This window comes from Sciurus vulgaris (assembly GCF_902686455.1).
Source record: "Sciurus vulgaris genome assembly, chromosome: 7".
NCBI lineage: Eukaryota > Metazoa > Chordata > Mammalia > Rodentia > Sciuridae > Sciurus > Sciurus vulgaris.
The window spans coordinates 155795881-155814581 of NC_136467.1; the positions used below are offsets into that span (position 1 = coordinate 155795881).

The following is an 18701-nucleotide window of genomic DNA, read 5'->3' on the forward strand; positions in this document are numbered from 1 at the left end:
AAATCAAGGTCTATCAACATCTAAAAAGTTTTTTAAATCATTCATGTATGATATAGATATGTAATCTACATTCCTAAAAAATAGGAATCAAAAGTCAGAGACAACTAATTACATAACTAATGAATCCATAGATTATACATTCATAAAAATCGTGTTTCTAACCAGTTATCTAAAGAATTATATATTAATATAATTATATAATATATAATTATATAATATAATTAATTATATATTATATATTAATAATTAGACATATATAGATTAATTATATATTAATAATTATATATTAATAATTAGACATTAATAATGTCTAAAATTTGCTCTATATGTAATTTATTGTGTGTACATATTCATATCCATATAGATTGCTATCTCACATATGTATAATGAATAGGAGATACTAGGAGTTTTTTTTTTTTTAATGTTTCTCTTTTCACAAATTTCTACATGAATATTCAACACTCTTACACTCAGGGGAAAAACAAAAACAAAAACCTAAAAAACAAAGACCTAGTGTGGCAGCCAGGAGCTTGTCCATCCTTCCTTGACTGTTAAAGGTCCCTTCAGTTCTCTTTTCCCAGTGTCATTCATTGTCATTGTTTTGTGAGATGAAACAGTGTCCAGCAGGGGTAAGTGGTGGAGAGATGTCTAGTGGCCGGCTGTTCCTCCTGTGAAAAGAAAGAAATTGACCGGTTCAGTGCTGTGCCTCAGACACCTGTTATTGTACTTGACTCTGAGAACAATGATGATTTGGCAACTGGCATTCACCAGATGCCTTCTCTGTGCCAGGCACAGTTTAAAGCACTTCCTGGACGCCAGTGCATTTGGTCATTGCCACAGCCTTATGCGGTTACCTACTGTCACTCTTCCTCCTCAGAGGCGAGGACAGTAAGACACAGGGAGGCTGTCTGTGCAGCACAACTGTAGGATGTGGACCTCTGCAGGTTAGCACTCTAGTCTACACTTGAATGAAGAATGTGGCCAAGTCAGTGACCTGGAACTTCTATTTGATTGGAGACTTGAAGGATAGGAATTTTTCAGGTGAAATAAGGAACTAGGGGTTTTCAAAAAGAGACTTAGTGACATGAGCCAGGGGTGGGGATGGTCTCAGTGGGTACATCAGCTTGGCCAGGTGCATGCAGAAAGCCCTCGAGTGAGGACAGTGGGAGTCCATGTGGGGGCTTCCACACGGGGAGCTGCAAAGAGTGTGCAGAAGCCTCCTTCTCTCAAGTGCTCATTCCTATGAGCAGCTGACAGAGGAAGTCACTCCCATGTCCCCCACTTCCATCTTCCTTTCAAATATGTGTAGTCAAAAGAAAAATATATACAATAGAAAGTACCCAAATAAATGCTTAGTGCTTCTTATAGTGTTATATAACATATTTTCCTTCTCCTCTTACGAGTAAATAAGGCACATCTCATTTTATGCTCTCCGGGTGTCCAAACCCAGCACAGCATAATGCATGCAGGGATTGCATAAGAGAAGCTCCCTGTAATTCCTGAGGGCTGACACAGTAGTCTGGCAGGGAGATGTAGGTTTCTGTGACAAGTGTCCCACATTCATATAACCTGATTTCTTGTAACTTGACTCATACTGTACCCAGGCCATCACTTCACTTTGGAAAGACAGAAACTTTTGTTACATCTCTTGCATATACTAATGAAAAGGTAGCCAGTCACATTTAGATAGTTTTGAACAAAGATCTGGCTGGAAGCAGAGCCTGTGGTAGTGAGGGTGGACATGAGAGGAGCAGACCTCTCTCAGGCTGGTAAAGGGTACCACAACCCTCGGCGATCTCTCTTAATTCCAGGGATGAACTCTGATGTCACCATAGTGCATTTAATAGACAGTCTCACTTCCAGTCTTAACAAATACCACACAGGTTCTCCTAACACCTTAGAAAGGGCGCCTGATTTAAGGACTGTGCTGGGAGGGAAGCACAGCTCCCCCTCCCTGTGCTCACACCCCCTGACACACACCCTTCCAGTCCCACACCTTCAGGGGAGGCATGGAAATGGTCCTCTGAACAGTTCAGAGACAGAACCAAGAAGGCTTTATTCCTCCTCTTTTCTCATGGCTGGTTGAGCCCTTGGGCCTTCTTTATGCTCTCTTGCTAACATTGTGTTGCCTGAAGATGAACTGAATTGATACAGTAAGACACTGAGAACAGTGCCCGACACACAGCAAGCACTACAACACTGTTAACTACTGGGGCCACTAGACATTTGCATTGATGTTAATAAGGGCATTATCAGACCTGTGACCTTGCCTGGCCCCCCTTTCCCTGTCTCACATTTCCCTTTCCCTGAAAGGCATCCCTTTCTTGCATCCTATGCAATCACCAGGTAACTATTGCTGCCTGTCTTCCCCAGCTGAGATGTAAGTCCAATAAGGGCAGCAACTCTGTCCTTTCCCAAGGAGACGGGCCTGGAGGTGACTCCTTAGCAGGTGAAGGATCGAGAGATCCAGACGTGGGTCCTTCAGGACAAGGGACAATTGGAAGAAGCCCCTTCTTGGATCATCCCAAGACTTGAGCTATACTCAGTCTGTGCTGGATGTCGTCACTGCCTCAGGAGAAGCCATTATGAGGCCTTTTAATAGAAACAAGGAAGAGGAAGAGGAAAGGGACAGAACAGGGAGGACAAAGAACTGGACATGATGACAGACTCTGCTTGCTCTTCCTCCACTACATTCTGCTTGTTTCTCTGCATGGGCCCACAGCCAATCTGAAGTCTGAATTTTCTTGTTTCCCTGGCAGGGAGGTGGGGTCGAGACTGAGTCTGGCCAAGCAAGATCGACAGGAATGACAGGTGCCACTCCTAGGCCCGGTCATGACAATCTCTCTCACAGAGGCATTTTCTTTCTTCCGTCTGCTGGCCTGATCCTTAGTCTCCAGCAGAGTCTCTGAGACCAAAGGATGCCCCAAGGGATGCAGTGGGAGAAGGCTGAGGGAGGAGCTACACCCTCACCACTGTGGGGCACCATATAATGGAATAATGCACTTCCATGGTGTTTAGCCACTAAGTTTCAAGGGTCTATTAAATACAACAGCAAGTATCGCTTACCTTGCTTTGATCTGTGGTTTATCTGTGGAAGCAAACTCAACATTGCCTTTTGCACTAGCACGGACACCTGGCACACCTAGACCCTAATGCCATATCTGCTCTCCTCTGTAATGATAAACAAATGCTATCCCCCTGCAAACCTCAAGCTCTGCAAAGCTTCTGGAATGTTAGCAGGCTCTGTTTAGACCCAGGCATCAGGTCTGTGCTCAGTACTTGTTCCCTTGGTTAAACAGTGGATTACCCCACCTCTACAGTACTCACCCCCAACCCTGCTCCTTGTTGGATTTTCTTTTTTTTCCTCCATGACACTCACTTTCTAGTAGACCACATATTTGACTATGTTTTTCTGCCTTACTCCACTAGAGTCCTAGTTTCCTGAGGGCAGTGATTTTGACTTTGTTCACTGGCATATGCACACATGTCAAACAGTGCTTGAGAGATAATCATTGTTCAAAAATATATTGAATAAATTAATTCCATTGTTTTTGTGCATCTGCTGTTTACCACGCTCAGGGACAGACCCTAAGGATATTGTGGTAATAAAATCAGAATTCACAAGTCTTGGCAATTAGGTGAAAATTGTGCAAAAGTTACACAGAGCAATGGGAGAGAGACGCTACCAGGGTAGGGAGGTGGTGGTCAGAGACACTCGCAGGGAAGGCAGCGGCCAAGCAGATGCCTGCAGAAAGGGAGAGAGAAAGCTCAAAAAAAGAAACCAGGAAAAGCTGATGTGTGCGTGCATATTTGGCTCCAGCATAGGGCATGACACAGGAGGAGCAGGAGAGGTCCCAGGGAAGGGGTAGGGGCAGAGCCTGCCAAGTCTTGTTTGTCTCAGGTGTTTGAGGAGGCTCCTGAAGGCAACAAAAGCTCTTTCAAGCCAGTAGCAGGACACCTCTGAGGACCCAGCTCACGGGTCAAGCAGGTGGGAGGTGCCTCACCCCTTCTCCTCACTTCCAGTTGACTGAAAGTCCCTCTGCCTTCAGGATCTACAGGGCCAAGTTCTGTCTCTGCCTCTCAAGAGTCTGGATTCCTGAGCACACTCTTCAAGCATGCTGCAAAGGCCTGGCCCTGCTGCTTTCTGGGCACAGGCATCTTTGAAATCCATCTGCGGCTAGAAAGTTTCCTCCATGCAGAATCTCAGACTCCGCATCATATCTGTACAATTATTAATTTTTTTACTTTATATATTTTTTAATTTCTAAAAATATATTTAATTCAGTGCACTAAATTCCAAATGTTTCTTTTAAAATCTAGTACCCAAGGCCCATTACCTCCATTGTTTAAGAATGTTTAACAATAGAACTGAAAATTTATTGAAAATTAAAATTTTCAGTATTTTCTATTTTGTTCTATTGCTGAGTTTGAGCATATAATAGATTTAAAAAAAACTTGAAAGAAAAATTAAGGCCAGGAATAAAGAAAGAAAGGTGATTAGAGGAGAAAGACATTATAAAGGTTTATGCTTACTGCTCTTGGACCCAATTCTTTAACTGTTGGAGAAACTGAATGGCCAGATGATTAGCCTAGGTAGGTTTGATGAGGTCAAGATTTTGCCCCAGGGTTGCCTCCCAGGTAGGATTATTTTCTCAAAATGAGATAAGTCTATCATCTCTGCTACTTTGTCCCTTTGAGCCAGCAGCAGGGAGATCTAACGCAAGGGCACTAACATCAATAGTGAGATAAAGTCAGATTTTTCTGTGGATTACTCTGCAAATAGCTCATTGGATGACAAGGCCACCCTGAGTGTTTAAACGATTCAGCCACGGTTCAATTTTCGTTCTTCCTATCTTCTGAGGTGAGAATTAGCAAGAAAGCACCTTTCTCCAGCACTTCCTTTTTAAAATTTATAATCAACCCACAGAACTTGAGGACATGCCAAGCTAAATAATTAATTCAAAGAATTTAGTCAAAGCTCAGAATGTCTTTCAGGAACGATCACACACAGACAGTTGTATACTCTGCCCAGCTTAATTTTATACCTGGTCATCCAGTATTATGCAAGATAAAGTTTGAGAAAAACTAATCTTAATGCCTTTTTAATTGAAGATTACTGGGATTGTTTGATAAAGTGGCAAATCTATACCCCCTTCCAAATCAGGAAGATTCAAGACGACTGTTGTTTTTATATGCTTAGAAATGTCTCAAGGGATAATTATATATACTCTGGGAAAATACACTTTCTTTTAAACCTATTGGGAAAACACAATGCAATCAGTTGACATTTTTGTAGCAAATAATTTGTAAAATTCTTCACATTCATGATAGACTAACTCTTACCAAGATCTCCAATCATAAACTGCCTCAGGTCAGTCCTTTTAGTAAAAAGATGGTTAAAAATAAATTTGTAACAATTGCAGATACATAACTTTGTATGCAATAAAGATCTTTAATCTTTAGAATCTTCTGGAGGTAGATTACTACCTTCCTCTTTAGGACACAGATGAACACACTAAGCCAAAGAGAGATTAAATGACTTCCTTCTTCAAAGTCTCAGTGCTAACAAAGAATGGGCCGAGTCGAACTTGGAGATTCTATCTCCAGAGACTTTTACTTTTTTTAATCATGGAATAATGTTCTGTAGTCATTTTATTGGCATACCATTTCTGGAATAAGTGTTATTTTCATTTCATTTAATTCTCACCTGTCTTTTTAAGTAGGTAATTATAAGCGTCCTACAGTCTCAACATGGCTTTGTCAAACAATTAACTCAAGGACATTTAGTTAATTATTAGAACACCTTTAGTTGTGTGCAAGTTATATCAAACACCAAGGCTGTTTTCAACCAGCAAAGTTAAAAAAAAAATTACATAATACAGGAGAGAAAAAAAACTGAAGACTGTCTAAAAATAGGATATTGTGCTAGGGCATTATTTTCAAGAGCTCATTGTGAATAGTCTGTTCTAGGATTGATCAAGAAGGACTTTTTTTTTTTTTCCCATTATTGGGGATGGAACCCCAAGCTCTGTACTAGGCAAACACTATACACTGAGCTACACTACTACCCTCCAAGAAGGACTTTCAAAGCAATTTTTATAATCAATTATAATTAGGTATTCTCTGAAAACTCTCACATTAAACTAATGATTTTAGCATTCCACTTTTCCTTATGGTGTGGAGAAAAAAAATGCTCATTGCTCAATGGCTCTTATGAAGATCCAGAAATAGTTTTGTTTTGTTGTTGTTGCTATTTTGGTGTACAAGGTATTTTAACCGTTTTATTACTTTGAATTTAGGGTAGGTAAAAATAAAGGTATCAGAGAAAACTGACTATATTAGGATGCAAACACAAATAATGGGTATATAAAAAAAAAAAAGCTTGCAGTCTTTAGAGTGATGACATATATCAAATTGAATTTATTACACTACAAAACAGTACCAACTTTCTTAAAAATAAACAAACTAAAGTGTCATTATCTAGTATACGTATTTGTTTCTTCTGCAGCTATAGAACCTGGTTGCCCCTTCAACGAGCAGGCAATGGTGTTCACAGGTGCAGAACTGGACAGGCAGTCACCCAAAACGCACCTGGTTCTCAGGGCCCACACACTACGTCACATAGCCAGCCTTTTACAAATCCAAAGTGACAAAGGCAAACATAATTCTTAATTCTCCGAAGACAACATTAGTTCTTAAACCTGCTGATCAATGGTAATATAAACTGTGTAAAAATAGCAGACTACATTGAGTAAACTTTTCAGCAAATTGTATTGTGTTCTCAAAGTCAGAAATTGTAAGGATGCAAAAATCAGGTATTAATTTATTCAATATTCATCTAAGTTCTTAAAGTTATCATAGAATGTAAATTCACCTTTTAAACTGACATAGTGAGTCCTTCTAATTTCTAACATTCTAAAAATCAATCCCCTTTAAAATGGACACTGTGATTTAATTTAGTCCAGCGCATGTTTTAGTTCAAAAATTATAAATAAAATATTTACTCATTTAACCAATAAACCTAGTGGGGAAAAATTAGTAAATTCACATTAATTACAGTAACAAAATAAACCCTAAGCTTCTGTGCACTATTAACTGAAGGTTATTTTTATATTATGCTGTTAAAAATAACCATCTTACACCAAATTAAGCTTGAGTTTATCCATAAGGTTAATTTTGATTAGAAATGATTTTCCCTATAAATATATATGCCAACTATTAAAATTTTCATTATTTAAAAGTTTTGCATTTTCTTATACCCTGTTTAACGAAGACCACTAATGAAACTGTTAAAACTGTTACAGTCTAAGAGGTAACACCTTTAAAACATCTTTTTGAAAAAACTGGGAATTCTTAAATTGATATGGCCTTGCTTATTACATCCCAAGTGTCAGAAAACTGCAGATATCATAGAGTGCTTAAGTAACATCGTAACTACAATCACATATTTTCTCTAAGATGCAAAAGTCTGTTCTTTGTACTAACTTACAAAAGATCCTCATGCTTAAGGGAAGGTGTAATTTCGCAACGCATAAAAGAACCTACCGTTCTGGAAAGGGTAGGCAGACCCAGTGGAACCCGCGTATGCCAACTCCATTCGCTTCTCCGTTCCCTCCCGCTCGCCCTAGTACTTGACTGCAGCGGCACTCGGGAGCTGGCCTGTCCTGAACTGCAATTCCTATCTAGACTGCCTGTGGCCACTATGTAGGTTTTGTTTCAAAGCTCAAAACGCCAGACCAATGGCGGCAGAGTGGAAGACTAGTATTCAGACAAAAGATTGGCTCGAGCCTACCAATCAGGTCTCGGTATACTGAAGTGTCAGGAGCAGTGTTTACTGCCTTAATCCCTACAAAGACAATGTGGACTCTTAAAACCACTTTGACCATTTCGATTTGAGCCAGATTGTTTAATCCCCAACGAAAGTTAGTGTGCTCCACAGCTCTTTTTGTGGGTAGGTGGGTGGCTCTTAAAAGAGCCTTTGGGGTTAGGTGTAAAAACGCTTACTTGGCAAGTTCACTTGGAGCTGGTGTACTTGGTGACGGCCTTGGTGCCCTCGGACACGGCGTGCTTGGCCAGCTCCCCGGGCAGCAGCAGGCGCACGGCCGTCTGGATCTCCCGCGACGTGATGGTCGAGCGCTTGTTGTAGTGCGCCAGGCGCGACGCCTCGCCCGCGATGCGCTCGAAGATGTCGTTGACGAACGAGTTCATGATGCCCATGGCCTTGGACGAGATGCCGGTGTCGGGGTGCACCTGCTTCAGCACCTTGTACACGTAGACCGAGTAGCTCTCCTTGCGGCTGCGCTTGCGCTTCTTGCCGTCCTTCTTCTGCGCCTTGGTCACCGCCTTCTTGGAGCCCTTCTTCGGGGCGGGAGCGGACTTCGCTGGCTCAGGCATTTTAAAGCCTCAAAACAGCAGAAATATAATGAAAGTGTGAAGCAGATTTCTGCTATTTATAGGGCATTTATGCTAATGAGGGATGCAGAGCAAGTCTTACCTAATTGGAAGACAAACGGCAGGGCTGTCATCCAGGGGCAGAACTATGCAAATGAGGTATGGAAATACAGTTTTTCTATTGGTTTCTTAAATCATGCTTATTCTAGCCAATCAGAGAGTCGGATTTACTAGCCAGGAAATGGCTATAAAAGCAGGCCTGTCCTACGTACTTCCTGGCTCTATTTGTTTTTGTCAGAACCTAGTTTCGTTGTGTTGGTGTCTTGAGTGTGCTGACTTGCGATGTCTGGTCGTGGTAAACAGGGCGGCAAGGCGCGCGCCAAAGCGAAATCTCGTTCTTCTCGCGCCGGGCTGCAGTTCCCGGTGGGCCGGGTGCACCGCCTGCTGCGCAAGGGCAACTACGCCGAGCGGGTCGGGGCCGGCGCGCCGGTCTACCTGGCGGCGGTGCTGGAGTACCTGACGGCCGAGATCCTGGAGCTGGCGGGCAATGCGGCCCGCGACAACAAGAAGACGCGCATCATCCCGCGCCACTTGCAGCTGGCCATCCGCAACGACGAGGAGCTCAACAAGCTGCTGGGCCGCGTGACCATCGCGCAGGGCGGTGTCCTGCCCAACATCCAGGCCGTGCTGCTGCCCAAGAAGACCGAGAGCCACCACAAGGCCAAGGGCAAGTGATCTGACTGACATCTGAGCTTCCGGAAACGTTATCAAACCCAAAGGCTCTTTTCAGAGCCCCCCCCACTTTTTCAAAGAAAGAGCTGATAACTAGTTGTACTCTAGCGTAACTCAAAACTTATTCTTGCCTTTGGTTTGGGAGGGAAAGCAAAAACTGGTCACAGGTAGAAAACAAAATTATTTAACAAAAACGTTTGTACGTACTTAGAGGCATTTTATCTCACCACACATAAAGATGTTGTGACTGACAAATTGAACCTAACAGCTTAAGTGGAGAAATAGGTGGTCTGCAAGCTTCCTATTCCCTTAACTACTTGAAGGGACTTGAAGCCATACTTAAGCAGAACCACAACATCTCCCTCCTGTCATATAAATTGTGTGTATTATACCAATAGTTTTGTGCTCCTAAGCTAAAACAGCCTGATAGGCAACTAAGTGCTTTTAGTAACTATTTTAAGAAGCTCTCGAATTCCCAGTATGTGTAACGGAGCTACTCTCCCCACAAGAACCGCTGTTCGGTCCTGCTTTCCTAGATTATTGGGCTCAAGTTTGCGGGAGGATGATAATTTTGCTTTGAATGGGAGTGCGTGGGCACGGAAGCCCAGCAGGGCCAAGGCTTGCCCAGGCCTGGGCTCCAGGACTAGCCAAGCATAGGAGCAATATATTCAAGGCTCCTGGAGCTCCGATGAAGCATTTCGAGAATGGGTCCCTTTTCCGTTAAAGTCCAATGTGTAGTGGAATTTATTATTATGTTTCATCCAAGCATAAGCTTGTTCCTGCAGCTGTGCCTTCTACTTTCCAGATTCCAGATACTGACTTGAATGCTGGAGACTGGTGTTATCCTCTCCTTATCTCCCTCGTTTCTTCCCCAAAGCTGCTCTCAAAGAAAAAAAAAAAAGTACAGTATCCCAGAGCTTGGTGAAGGCCAGGTGGTGGAAATCAAGTGGACACCTTAGTGGCCACATGATGTTAAATTTTCTGAGGCATTTTGAAAGTTATGGAAACTAATGGGCTGCCAGGCTGAGAACCATCAGACTTGGAGCAGGTCTGGCCTCAGAGTGCTCCTGGCCTAGATCTGCAGGGAGGTCCACATTCTTTCAGTCTGGCATTTACTGTGTATTGGACAACTTGCATCCTTAGTTTAGAATAACTTGATATGAGCCTTGGGACTATATTCATTTACTAGCCATTTGGACTTAAATCCACCTCCCACACTACTTAGGTGTATGACCTTGGTCTAGGTGCTTAACCCCTTTGGCCTCCACCTCTTCCCTGTCTATGCTCACCTTGCTGTGGAAGGAGTGGCTCAGCAATGAAATCAGCTTGCGCTAGTCAGGAGAGTTGGCTCTTGGGCATTTGCTGTGTGCCAGCCACGTCTGTGCGCTCTACCTTAAATCCCAAGGTCTGGACTTCTAATGATTCTCGTCAAAAAAATGGAGACTGAAAAATCAACACACAATGGATGAACTGTACTCACATACTACAAAGTCCTTGATGGCATCTTAAACTCTGTGAAGAGCTTACAGGTGGAGGAGAGATTAACTTCCCCTGAATTTACAGGAAGAGACAGATAAATCTTCACAATGTGTTCACATGAAAACACCATTTAAAAAAAAAAAAAAAAGCCAGTGCCTTTTTTGATTTAGAGTGTGGTAAGTGAAACAAGGGTACCTGGTTTGGCAGAGATGGTTTCCAAGGGATACACAGAGCTTACTAAGTCAGTTTGTGTTGAGTAGGGCAAGGAGATAGAATCTGAAATGGAAATTTGATTGAAATATGTATTCTTTCCTGTGGGCTCCAATAACAACACTTTGTATTGGATTACTTAATACTGAGTGATACATTGTGAACTTTGTTAAACTTGATGGTCTCTTCTTCAACAAGACTTCCAGTAAGGTCAAGGGCCCCATCCTGTTAATTTGTAGCTAGTCACCACAGAATCTGGAATGAATAGACACTTGGTACATGGGCACCGAGTGAAGGTTGAGCTGCCTGACTCAGTGACTGTGCTGCAGCCAGGAAGCACTTTGTTCTGGAGGGTCAGTTAATTACCAGGGTAGACATTAAGTACACACCAGATGGACACTGTCACTAGCATCTTCTCTCACCAGGAGAATGTCCCTCCCTTCTAATAATCCAGTTTGCATTGGGAGGTTGTTTTAGGAGCTTAAGAGAAACACAGAAGGGACCAGCGGTCCACCTCTCACCTAAGAGATACAGCCAAGAGCCTCCTCCAAGTAAATGATGTCCGTCATAGCTCTGTCCTACCTCTGTCTCCAGCACACCTCCTTTAGCTCTGCGCTGCCATTATTTATATCTAAAAACCCTAGTTACTCCAGGGAAATTCTGTACTGGAAAATAAATCCTCCTTAGCTCAGCCCTTGAGCAGGTATCTATCATGCCTCAAGGGTTCTGGGAAATACTGTTTAAATTGGGGGCAAGTTGAAGAGATTGCTACACCCAGGCTACTCATTTGCTAAAGGCACTGGACACCAGCAACAAATTTATCCCAGGGTGTTACTGAGAAGTGAGTCTGGGTAGAATTATTATTTGGTTATTTAATGTACCCTGAACAACGTAGTTTGGTTAAACTCAATATCAGCAATTATTACATTCCCCTTTACATATCCAAATTCTCCTTTTCTTTACTTCATCTGTCTGTTTTTTTCTGTTGTTGTTGCTGTTGTTATCCTGTATCATTTGGATTCTTTTTTGCAAGCATGATGAATTTTAGAGCCAGTTGTAAAACACTTTGATGTACTTAAGATTTAGGTTACTTTCTAAAGGTTTGTCAACTGTTGATTCTAAATTATAATCATAAATTGATATATTACTGGTAAATATAATGCATATGTATTAGAAGATATTTAGAAATTTAAGTGAGATCCTTCTTATGCACACTGAAATAAGAATAAGGGTAGCCATAAGAGTCTAGCCTCTTATTCTTAATGCCAATTATCTAAATATTATACAAGCCAAAAAGATTAACATAAAGAAGTTTACTAAAAAACATCCATAACCTATATTTATACCTAGAAAAATTTTGTTAATAAACAAAAACATATATTTTTTGAAAAAGAATAAGTACAATCATCACACCTTCCAGAGACACTGGAATGTGTCATGTAACTCCAAAATAAAGTGGATTGTCAGGCAGGGAATTCATTAGTCTATCACACTGAAACCGTATCAGACCTTCAGTGACTTCTTTGTTTCAGTTGTAGTTTGGACAGTTTGAGGGAAGCCACGTTTTTAGGATGTAGAACTCACACACACTGCTTACACTTAAGGCTCCATCTGAAAGCAGCAGGTACGCTAAGCTCCAGACTTGGGAATATGGCGACTGGCTGCCAGCATTGCTTAAACTTGCAACATGCCCTTGACAGTCTCAGTCTGCTAAGGCTGCCACAACAAAATGATGCGGACTGCACAGCTTAAGCAACAGGTTTGTATTCTTATAGCTGTAGAGTAAGGAAGCCTATGTCCAATGCTGCCAGGACGGGCATTTGGCGAGACTCTCCCTGGCTCACAGAGAGCTACCTTCGCCCTGTGTTCTCACAGCCTTTCCTCAGACGTGAGTAGAGTGCTGTCGAGTTTCAATAAGGGCTCAGTCCTATGGGTTTAGGGTCCATCCTTAGGATATTCTTTAACTTTCATTACCTACTAAAACCGTGTGTTCACATAGCAGTCAAACTGGGGTTTAGGGCTTCAACATAAGAATTGGGGGAAGGGGTAACAATTGAGTCCGTAACATTTCTCTTCTGGCCCAATAAAATTTATGTCCCTCCTACCATGCGAAATACATTCATTCCATCCCAACAGCACCTCCCCACTCCTTAATTCATCACAGCATCGATTCTGAAGCCTGGAGTGTAACATTTATCATAATGTACAGCTGAGAATCAAGGTAGGGTTTGTCCTAAGTCAAAGTTCCTCTCCAGCCATGAGCCTGGGAAACCAGTTCTGTGCTTCTAAAACACAATTATGGGACAGGCATAATATGGACATTCATCCTAAAAGGAAGGAAAGAAGGAGAGAGAGAAAAGAAGGGAGGAAGGGAAGCTGGGAGGGAGGAAGGGAGGAAGTAAAGAAAGAAGGGAGGGGTGATAGGTCTTCGGTGAGTCCATGACCGGGCAGGGCAATATCTGTCAGATCTTATGTCTCTCCACTTTGGATTGACGCCCTCTCTCCCAGGGGCTGGCCCTCACAACTTTGCGGACTCCCTTGAGGAGGTGGAGCCATCCTTGCCTGCGCCCCATGCTCTCGCGCCACACTGGTGCCATGGTGGTTGTGGCAGCTCCCATCACCTCTGGGTCCCCTGGCGCCTTTCTTTCCTTTCCTGGAAGGATGGTCCATGCTTAAGGCCCCGTGGTCTTGCCTGTAGAATTCAGGAGGTCTGAGCACCTCGCTTACTTCCCATTTCCTGTGTTTAGTGTCTCTCCTGGTGTCCTCCCTTCTCTCTTTTGTGTTCTGCTGAGATGGCTGATTTAGTTCTTGAGGGGCACCCTTGACACTTTATCAAATCCTACTCAACACTCCTCTTTAAGAAAAGCTTTCTACCAGATAGACACACTGACAGACTCCCAAGCCTCCTAGTTCTGGTTCCTTTTTGCTTAACAATTCCTGCTTCGATTTCTCTCTTTCCTCTAGCACCTTACTGTAAGGAGTAAGGAGGATCCAAACTCTACCTTCTGAACTTTGCTTAAAAATCTTCTCTGCTAAATATCCTGTTCTGTGGCTGGTAAGTTCTACCTTCCCCCAAACACTCGAACATAGTTCAGGCAACTTCTGTGCCATTTTATAACAAGGACCACCTTTCTTCCAGTTTCTAATAACATATCCCTCGTTTCCATCTCAGACGTTACCAGAATGGAATTGAACATCCATATTTGAGCCAACATTTTGCTCATGATTATTTATGTATTTTCTGAGAAAATAGAAGCGTTTCTCTACCTCTCCTCTTTTCTTTCTGAGGCTCTACCAGGATTCCTGTTAGCATTTGTATTATTACTGCGAGTCCATTCACAGCAAATAGCTATTTCTAGCATGAACCTCAAAACTCTCTCAGCCTTTACCTATCACCAGATCTGAAGTCATATATAAATTTTTAGGTATTTGTTGCAGCAGGACCCCACCTCTTGGGACCCAAATCTATCAGTCAGTTTCGGCTGCGACAAAGTACCACAGCCTGAGCAGTTTAAACAACAGAAATTAATTTTCCCACTATTCCGAAGAAGAGGTTCGAGATCAAGTCCCAGAATGGTCAGCTTCCAGTGAGGTGCTCTTCCTGGCTCATAAGTTATCCCCCCGACTCTGGCCAGTTGAGCACGTACATTCTTTCCTGTTTCTTTGATAGCCAGAGCTGAAACTACAGAGCTTTGACTATGTGCCACGGCAAATGTCATTGCATTAAATATTTATCTCAAAATAATCCATATGTTACATGCTCTAAATTTTAGAAACTTGGAGCCTGGTTCAGATTCCTATTTTGTGTGTCCTTGATGGTTTCCATCATTGCAGTTTCGAGGATCATCTCTATAATAAACCTCCAACTTCCCATCGCTGACCCTGACCTCTTCCCTGAAAAGTAAAGTACATCTCCAGATCCTTCCTTGACATCTTCACTACGAATGTCAAGAGGCCTCTGAACCCTGATCCTGAGCAAGGGGTAACACCATGCTCCCTCAGAACGCCTGCTCCTGTCCTCCCAACTCAGTAACTGATACTACCACAAGTCCACTTATTCACGTTAGTATTCCAGGAGTGAAACTGCTTGCTGCCTTTCCTTCATCTCCACAAATCCAGACTGCTAGTCATGTCGCCCACACCTCAATCCAGTGTGCAAGAACTCGTCACACTTCTTTTCTTTGCTCTTTCCCAGGCACACCAGCTTCTATCCACCAAGCACCTAAGCTGTAAGACATTTGCGTGGTTGGTGTAGTTTTCTGAAATGCCTGTCCTCTGACTTTTCTCTCAGTGAGCTGGTTTTCACCCTTCAGGTCTCAGCTCCTCCTCAGACGGGCCTGATGTGGTTCTGCCTGGAAGGATTAAAGTTCTAAGAATATGATATGTGAATATCAGGTGACATTTTGGGAGACCCTTTGTGTACTACTGTGTAAGTGTGTGTGTTTGGGGGTAGAAGGATCATCATTAAGGAAGAAGGAAGCACAAAAACAATACAGGAAAGAATACAGACCACAAAGGTCAAAAGAGGCTTAAGATACAATATATGTAAAGACAGCAGTAGACAATGGGCAGGTTTAATAAACGCAAAGGACAAAGAGGAACAGCAAGTATCAGGAAAAAGGCAAAGGACATAATATAAAAGATGACTAAAGAGGGGATGTTATAGTCTTCATTAAATTCAAATGGTCTAGTGATTAAGTTATGCAAACTAGAGCAACAAAAAATACTACTTCTTACCTACAAATGGAGATCCACTCACTAAAACCACTAATATCAGGGCTGAGGAGGACAAGGAAGAATTTCCACTGTCATATCATCTTTGAGAACTTGTCCTGCTAAGACCTACTACTAGATACTTAGGAAGCTGAGATGTCTTTCAATTAGAATAAGTGCCTTGCTATGTAAGTTTGTATATGTAAGAACTATTTTTTCAATATTTTAATAAAGAAAAAAACCTAATTATAGATGCTCATTTTCTAAATAACATAAATGAGAAAACCATTGACTTAATCAACAGGACATCCATCCATCCAAGGGAATATTAAGTAGCCACCAAAGACAATATGATGTGAGAGAGTCACACACACAACCTGTGGGAGTAAAGAAAGATGGAAAGGTGTGGAGGAAAACCCATCACAGTGTCTGACTCAGGGCAGGCAGGTTACGAGGGACGAGGAGAGATCATTAACCTTTATAAACATCTATATGTGAAGTGTTAAAAGAAGTATGTATTAATTTTGCAACTTAAAGCATAAAAATAAAAAACAACAACAAAAGAAGATTGTTCTCCCTCCTTTCCACCCCTAATTACTTTCTATCAATAAGACTGTTTAAATTGTTTAAAACATGGTGAAACTGGGTGAAATGGTACACACCTGTAATCCCAGCAATTCAGGAGGCTGAGGCAGGAAGGTCAAGTACAAGGGCAGCCTCAGAGGCTTAGCTAGACCCTGTCTCAAAATAAAAATAAAAAGGGCACAGTGGCAAACACCTGTAATCCTAGAGGCTCAGCTGGCTGAGACAGGAGAATCGCAAGTTCAAGGCCAACTTAGGGAGGCCCTGTCTCAAAATAAAAAATAAATAAATAGATAAAAAGGACTGGGATGTAGCTCAGTAGTAGGTAATAGAGTTCCCGTGGGGTTCAAGCCCCAGAACCACAACATACCCACCACACACACAAATACAGCCTGACATTTTTGTTTATCAGATCCCTTCCCATGTGTTTACCTCTTCCCATGACACGTTGCTCCATTAAGTGGAGACCTGGTCTGTCCATTTACTGTGATCCCCCAGCACCTAGCAGAGTTCCTGACCCTTAATAGGAACTCAGATATCTAGAGAATGAACCAGAGATAGATGCTTTGCCCAGAAAGCCCTTCCCCTTTCCCAAGAATGTCATCTGAACCTCTATATAAAGGTTCACAAACCATTTTTGATATACTGCCGACTCATCCCACCGAGAGAGTTGGATGTTCACTCCATTCCCTTTTCCACACTCTACCTTCCCCAGTTCCTGCACCAGCCTCTCCACATTGGGTGTCTCCTATTAACTCTGTTTTTCCAAGTAGCCATAAGTATTTCAATAGTCTGTTCTCTTCTGGTTGGAGTATGCATTGAAGAATTCTTTCTAATATGCTCTGAATCTATGACTAATAGAGTTTGCCTAAAATCATAAAAAGAAAGGGGTCACAGCTGGGTGTGGCAAAATCAGCGCTGTGTTCCCACTTGCAGTGTCTGCTCTATCAGACGGGAACCTCTGTTTTTCCATTCTAATGCTGGGGTTGTCCTGTTCACATTCTCTTCTACAGGGAGAGTTTGTTGAAAAATCATACCTCCTTCGTCTGTTCATGGGGACTTCTCATCTTTCGCATCCAACAGATCTTTAGTAAATTCCCAGAACAAAGACATTCACAAGGAGATGAGCCTGGGCAGGACAGAGTACTCACTACCTAAGCTCCAGGAAGCTTATTCCCGGGTCATGCGCCATTTTCGTCATTTGTTCTTAAACTCCAGTAGCTGAATTTGGAGAGAAGACACAGGATGAGTTCCATATCCATGCCATCTGTGACGCTGTGAATTTAAATTCAATAATTAAAAATTCAGTTTCACAGTCTCACTAACCATATTGTCAGTTACCAGTGGCTACTGTATTGGACAGTGCACAGAGAACATGTCTATCACAGAAATCCTACTAGCTAGCACTAGGCTACGTACTTCTTGTCAAGTGCACCTAATCAGACTCCTCCAGGAAGCATCTGAGAATAAGTTTGCCAGACAAAAATATAAGACACCAGTTAAGTCTGAATTTTGGACAAACAAAATTTAATCATTTTAGTGTAACTATATCCCCCAATATTGCGTGGGATGCATAACTCTTGGGAAAAAAAAAACAAAAACAAAACACATTGTTTATCTGAAACTCAAATTTAATTGAACATTCTCTACTTTTATTTGCTAAATAGATCCAGTTTATTTGAAGGGCAAAATTAGAGCATCCTTCTTGGGAGATGGAGTCCTTCAGCTGCAGGTAGTTCCTTGTGGGGAGTTGAGACGTTCTGGCCCCTAGAGAAAAGCCCACTCAGCTGAAGGGGAGAGTAACAGAGTAAGCTTTTTGTCTGTGTGAGGAAGACTGAGAGAGAGGCTCCCAAACACTTTTACTTTGAATGTCTTCTCTCCCTTAGGTTTCAAAATTTATTATTATCAGAAGAAATACCAGGGTCCCAAGTGCCTGCCAGACTAAACCAATTCTCAGAAAACTGGCTAAATAATGCCTGCATTCCTACATCACTGACTGATTCTGCACCTACAAATTTCCTCCAATTCTTCTACCCAGGTGTGGTGGCACATACCTGTAATCCCAGTGACTTGGGAGGCTGAAACAGGAGGATCGAAAGTTTGAGGTCAGCCACAGCAACTTCAGGAGGTCATAAACAACTTAGGGAGACCCTGTTTCAAACTGAAAAAGACAAAAACAAATAGGTGCAGGGAATATATCTCAGGAGGAAAGCTCCTCTGGGTTCAATCCCCAGAAACAAAAAAAAAAAAAAGAAAAGAAAAAAAAACTTATTCTAGTTTTATTTCTCTGTGTTTACATGTGTGCTTTGGGAATAAATAAAGAGGTTTAAGGGAAGAAAAAGAATATAATTGAGAGGAGCTCTCTTAATGTAAAATGTATCTTTTTTTAAATAAGTGATTGAGTCACAGGTTTCAAACAACTTGAAATAATAAGTCACATACTGAGAATACATCCCTCAACATCTCACTAGTTGATCACATTTTTGTCCTGTGTATCTGCCCTGTAAAAATTTAAGTTGATGGGAGTCAGGAATGAATATATGGTTTATCTCCCCACTTTTTGTTCTTACAGGAAGCTGACTGGGTATAGTGAT

The 18701-nt window shown here is 42.0% G+C and overlaps 2 protein-coding genes across 3 annotated transcripts in view; one reads left to right on the forward strand and one right to left on the reverse strand.

Annotated features, from left to right (window-relative positions):
• The window catches only part of LOC306666569 (histone H2B type 1-C/E/F/G/I), a 50634-nt gene extending 42204 nt beyond the window's left edge, over positions 1 to 8430 (reverse strand). Inside the window, exons 1-2 of one of the 2 annotated variants that reach the window (XR_013765332.1) lie at positions 8005 to 8430; positions 511 to 668 (exon numbers count right to left, since the gene is read on the reverse strand). Coding sequence is in view for 1 of the 2 variants with exons in the window: in XM_079148733.1 (XP_079004859.1) it covers positions 8014 to 8394 (381 nt within the window). In the remaining variant the exon portion in view is untranslated. Of the gene's footprint in view, positions 1 to 378; positions 669 to 8004 lie in introns of those variants that run through there. The other variant, XM_079148733.1, reaches the window with a different exon arrangement.
• A 247-nt stretch (positions 8431 to 8677) lies between these two features.
• On the forward strand, positions 8678 to 9186 carry LOC306665835 (histone H2A type 1-C). The gene has a single exon (XM_079147443.1). It carries the CDS (start codon positions 8734 to 8736, stop codon positions 9124 to 9126), a length of 393 nt encoding a protein of 130 aa, XP_079003569.1. The 5' UTR covers positions 8678 to 8733; the 3' UTR covers positions 9127 to 9186.
• Positions 9187 to 18701: the final 9515 nt, after the last annotated feature.

Coding starts and splice junctions, on each gene's coding strand:
- LOC306665835 (XM_079147443.1), top strand. CDS start 8,734: ATGTCTGGTCGTGGTAAACAGGGCGGCAAGGCGCGCGCCAAAGCGAAA.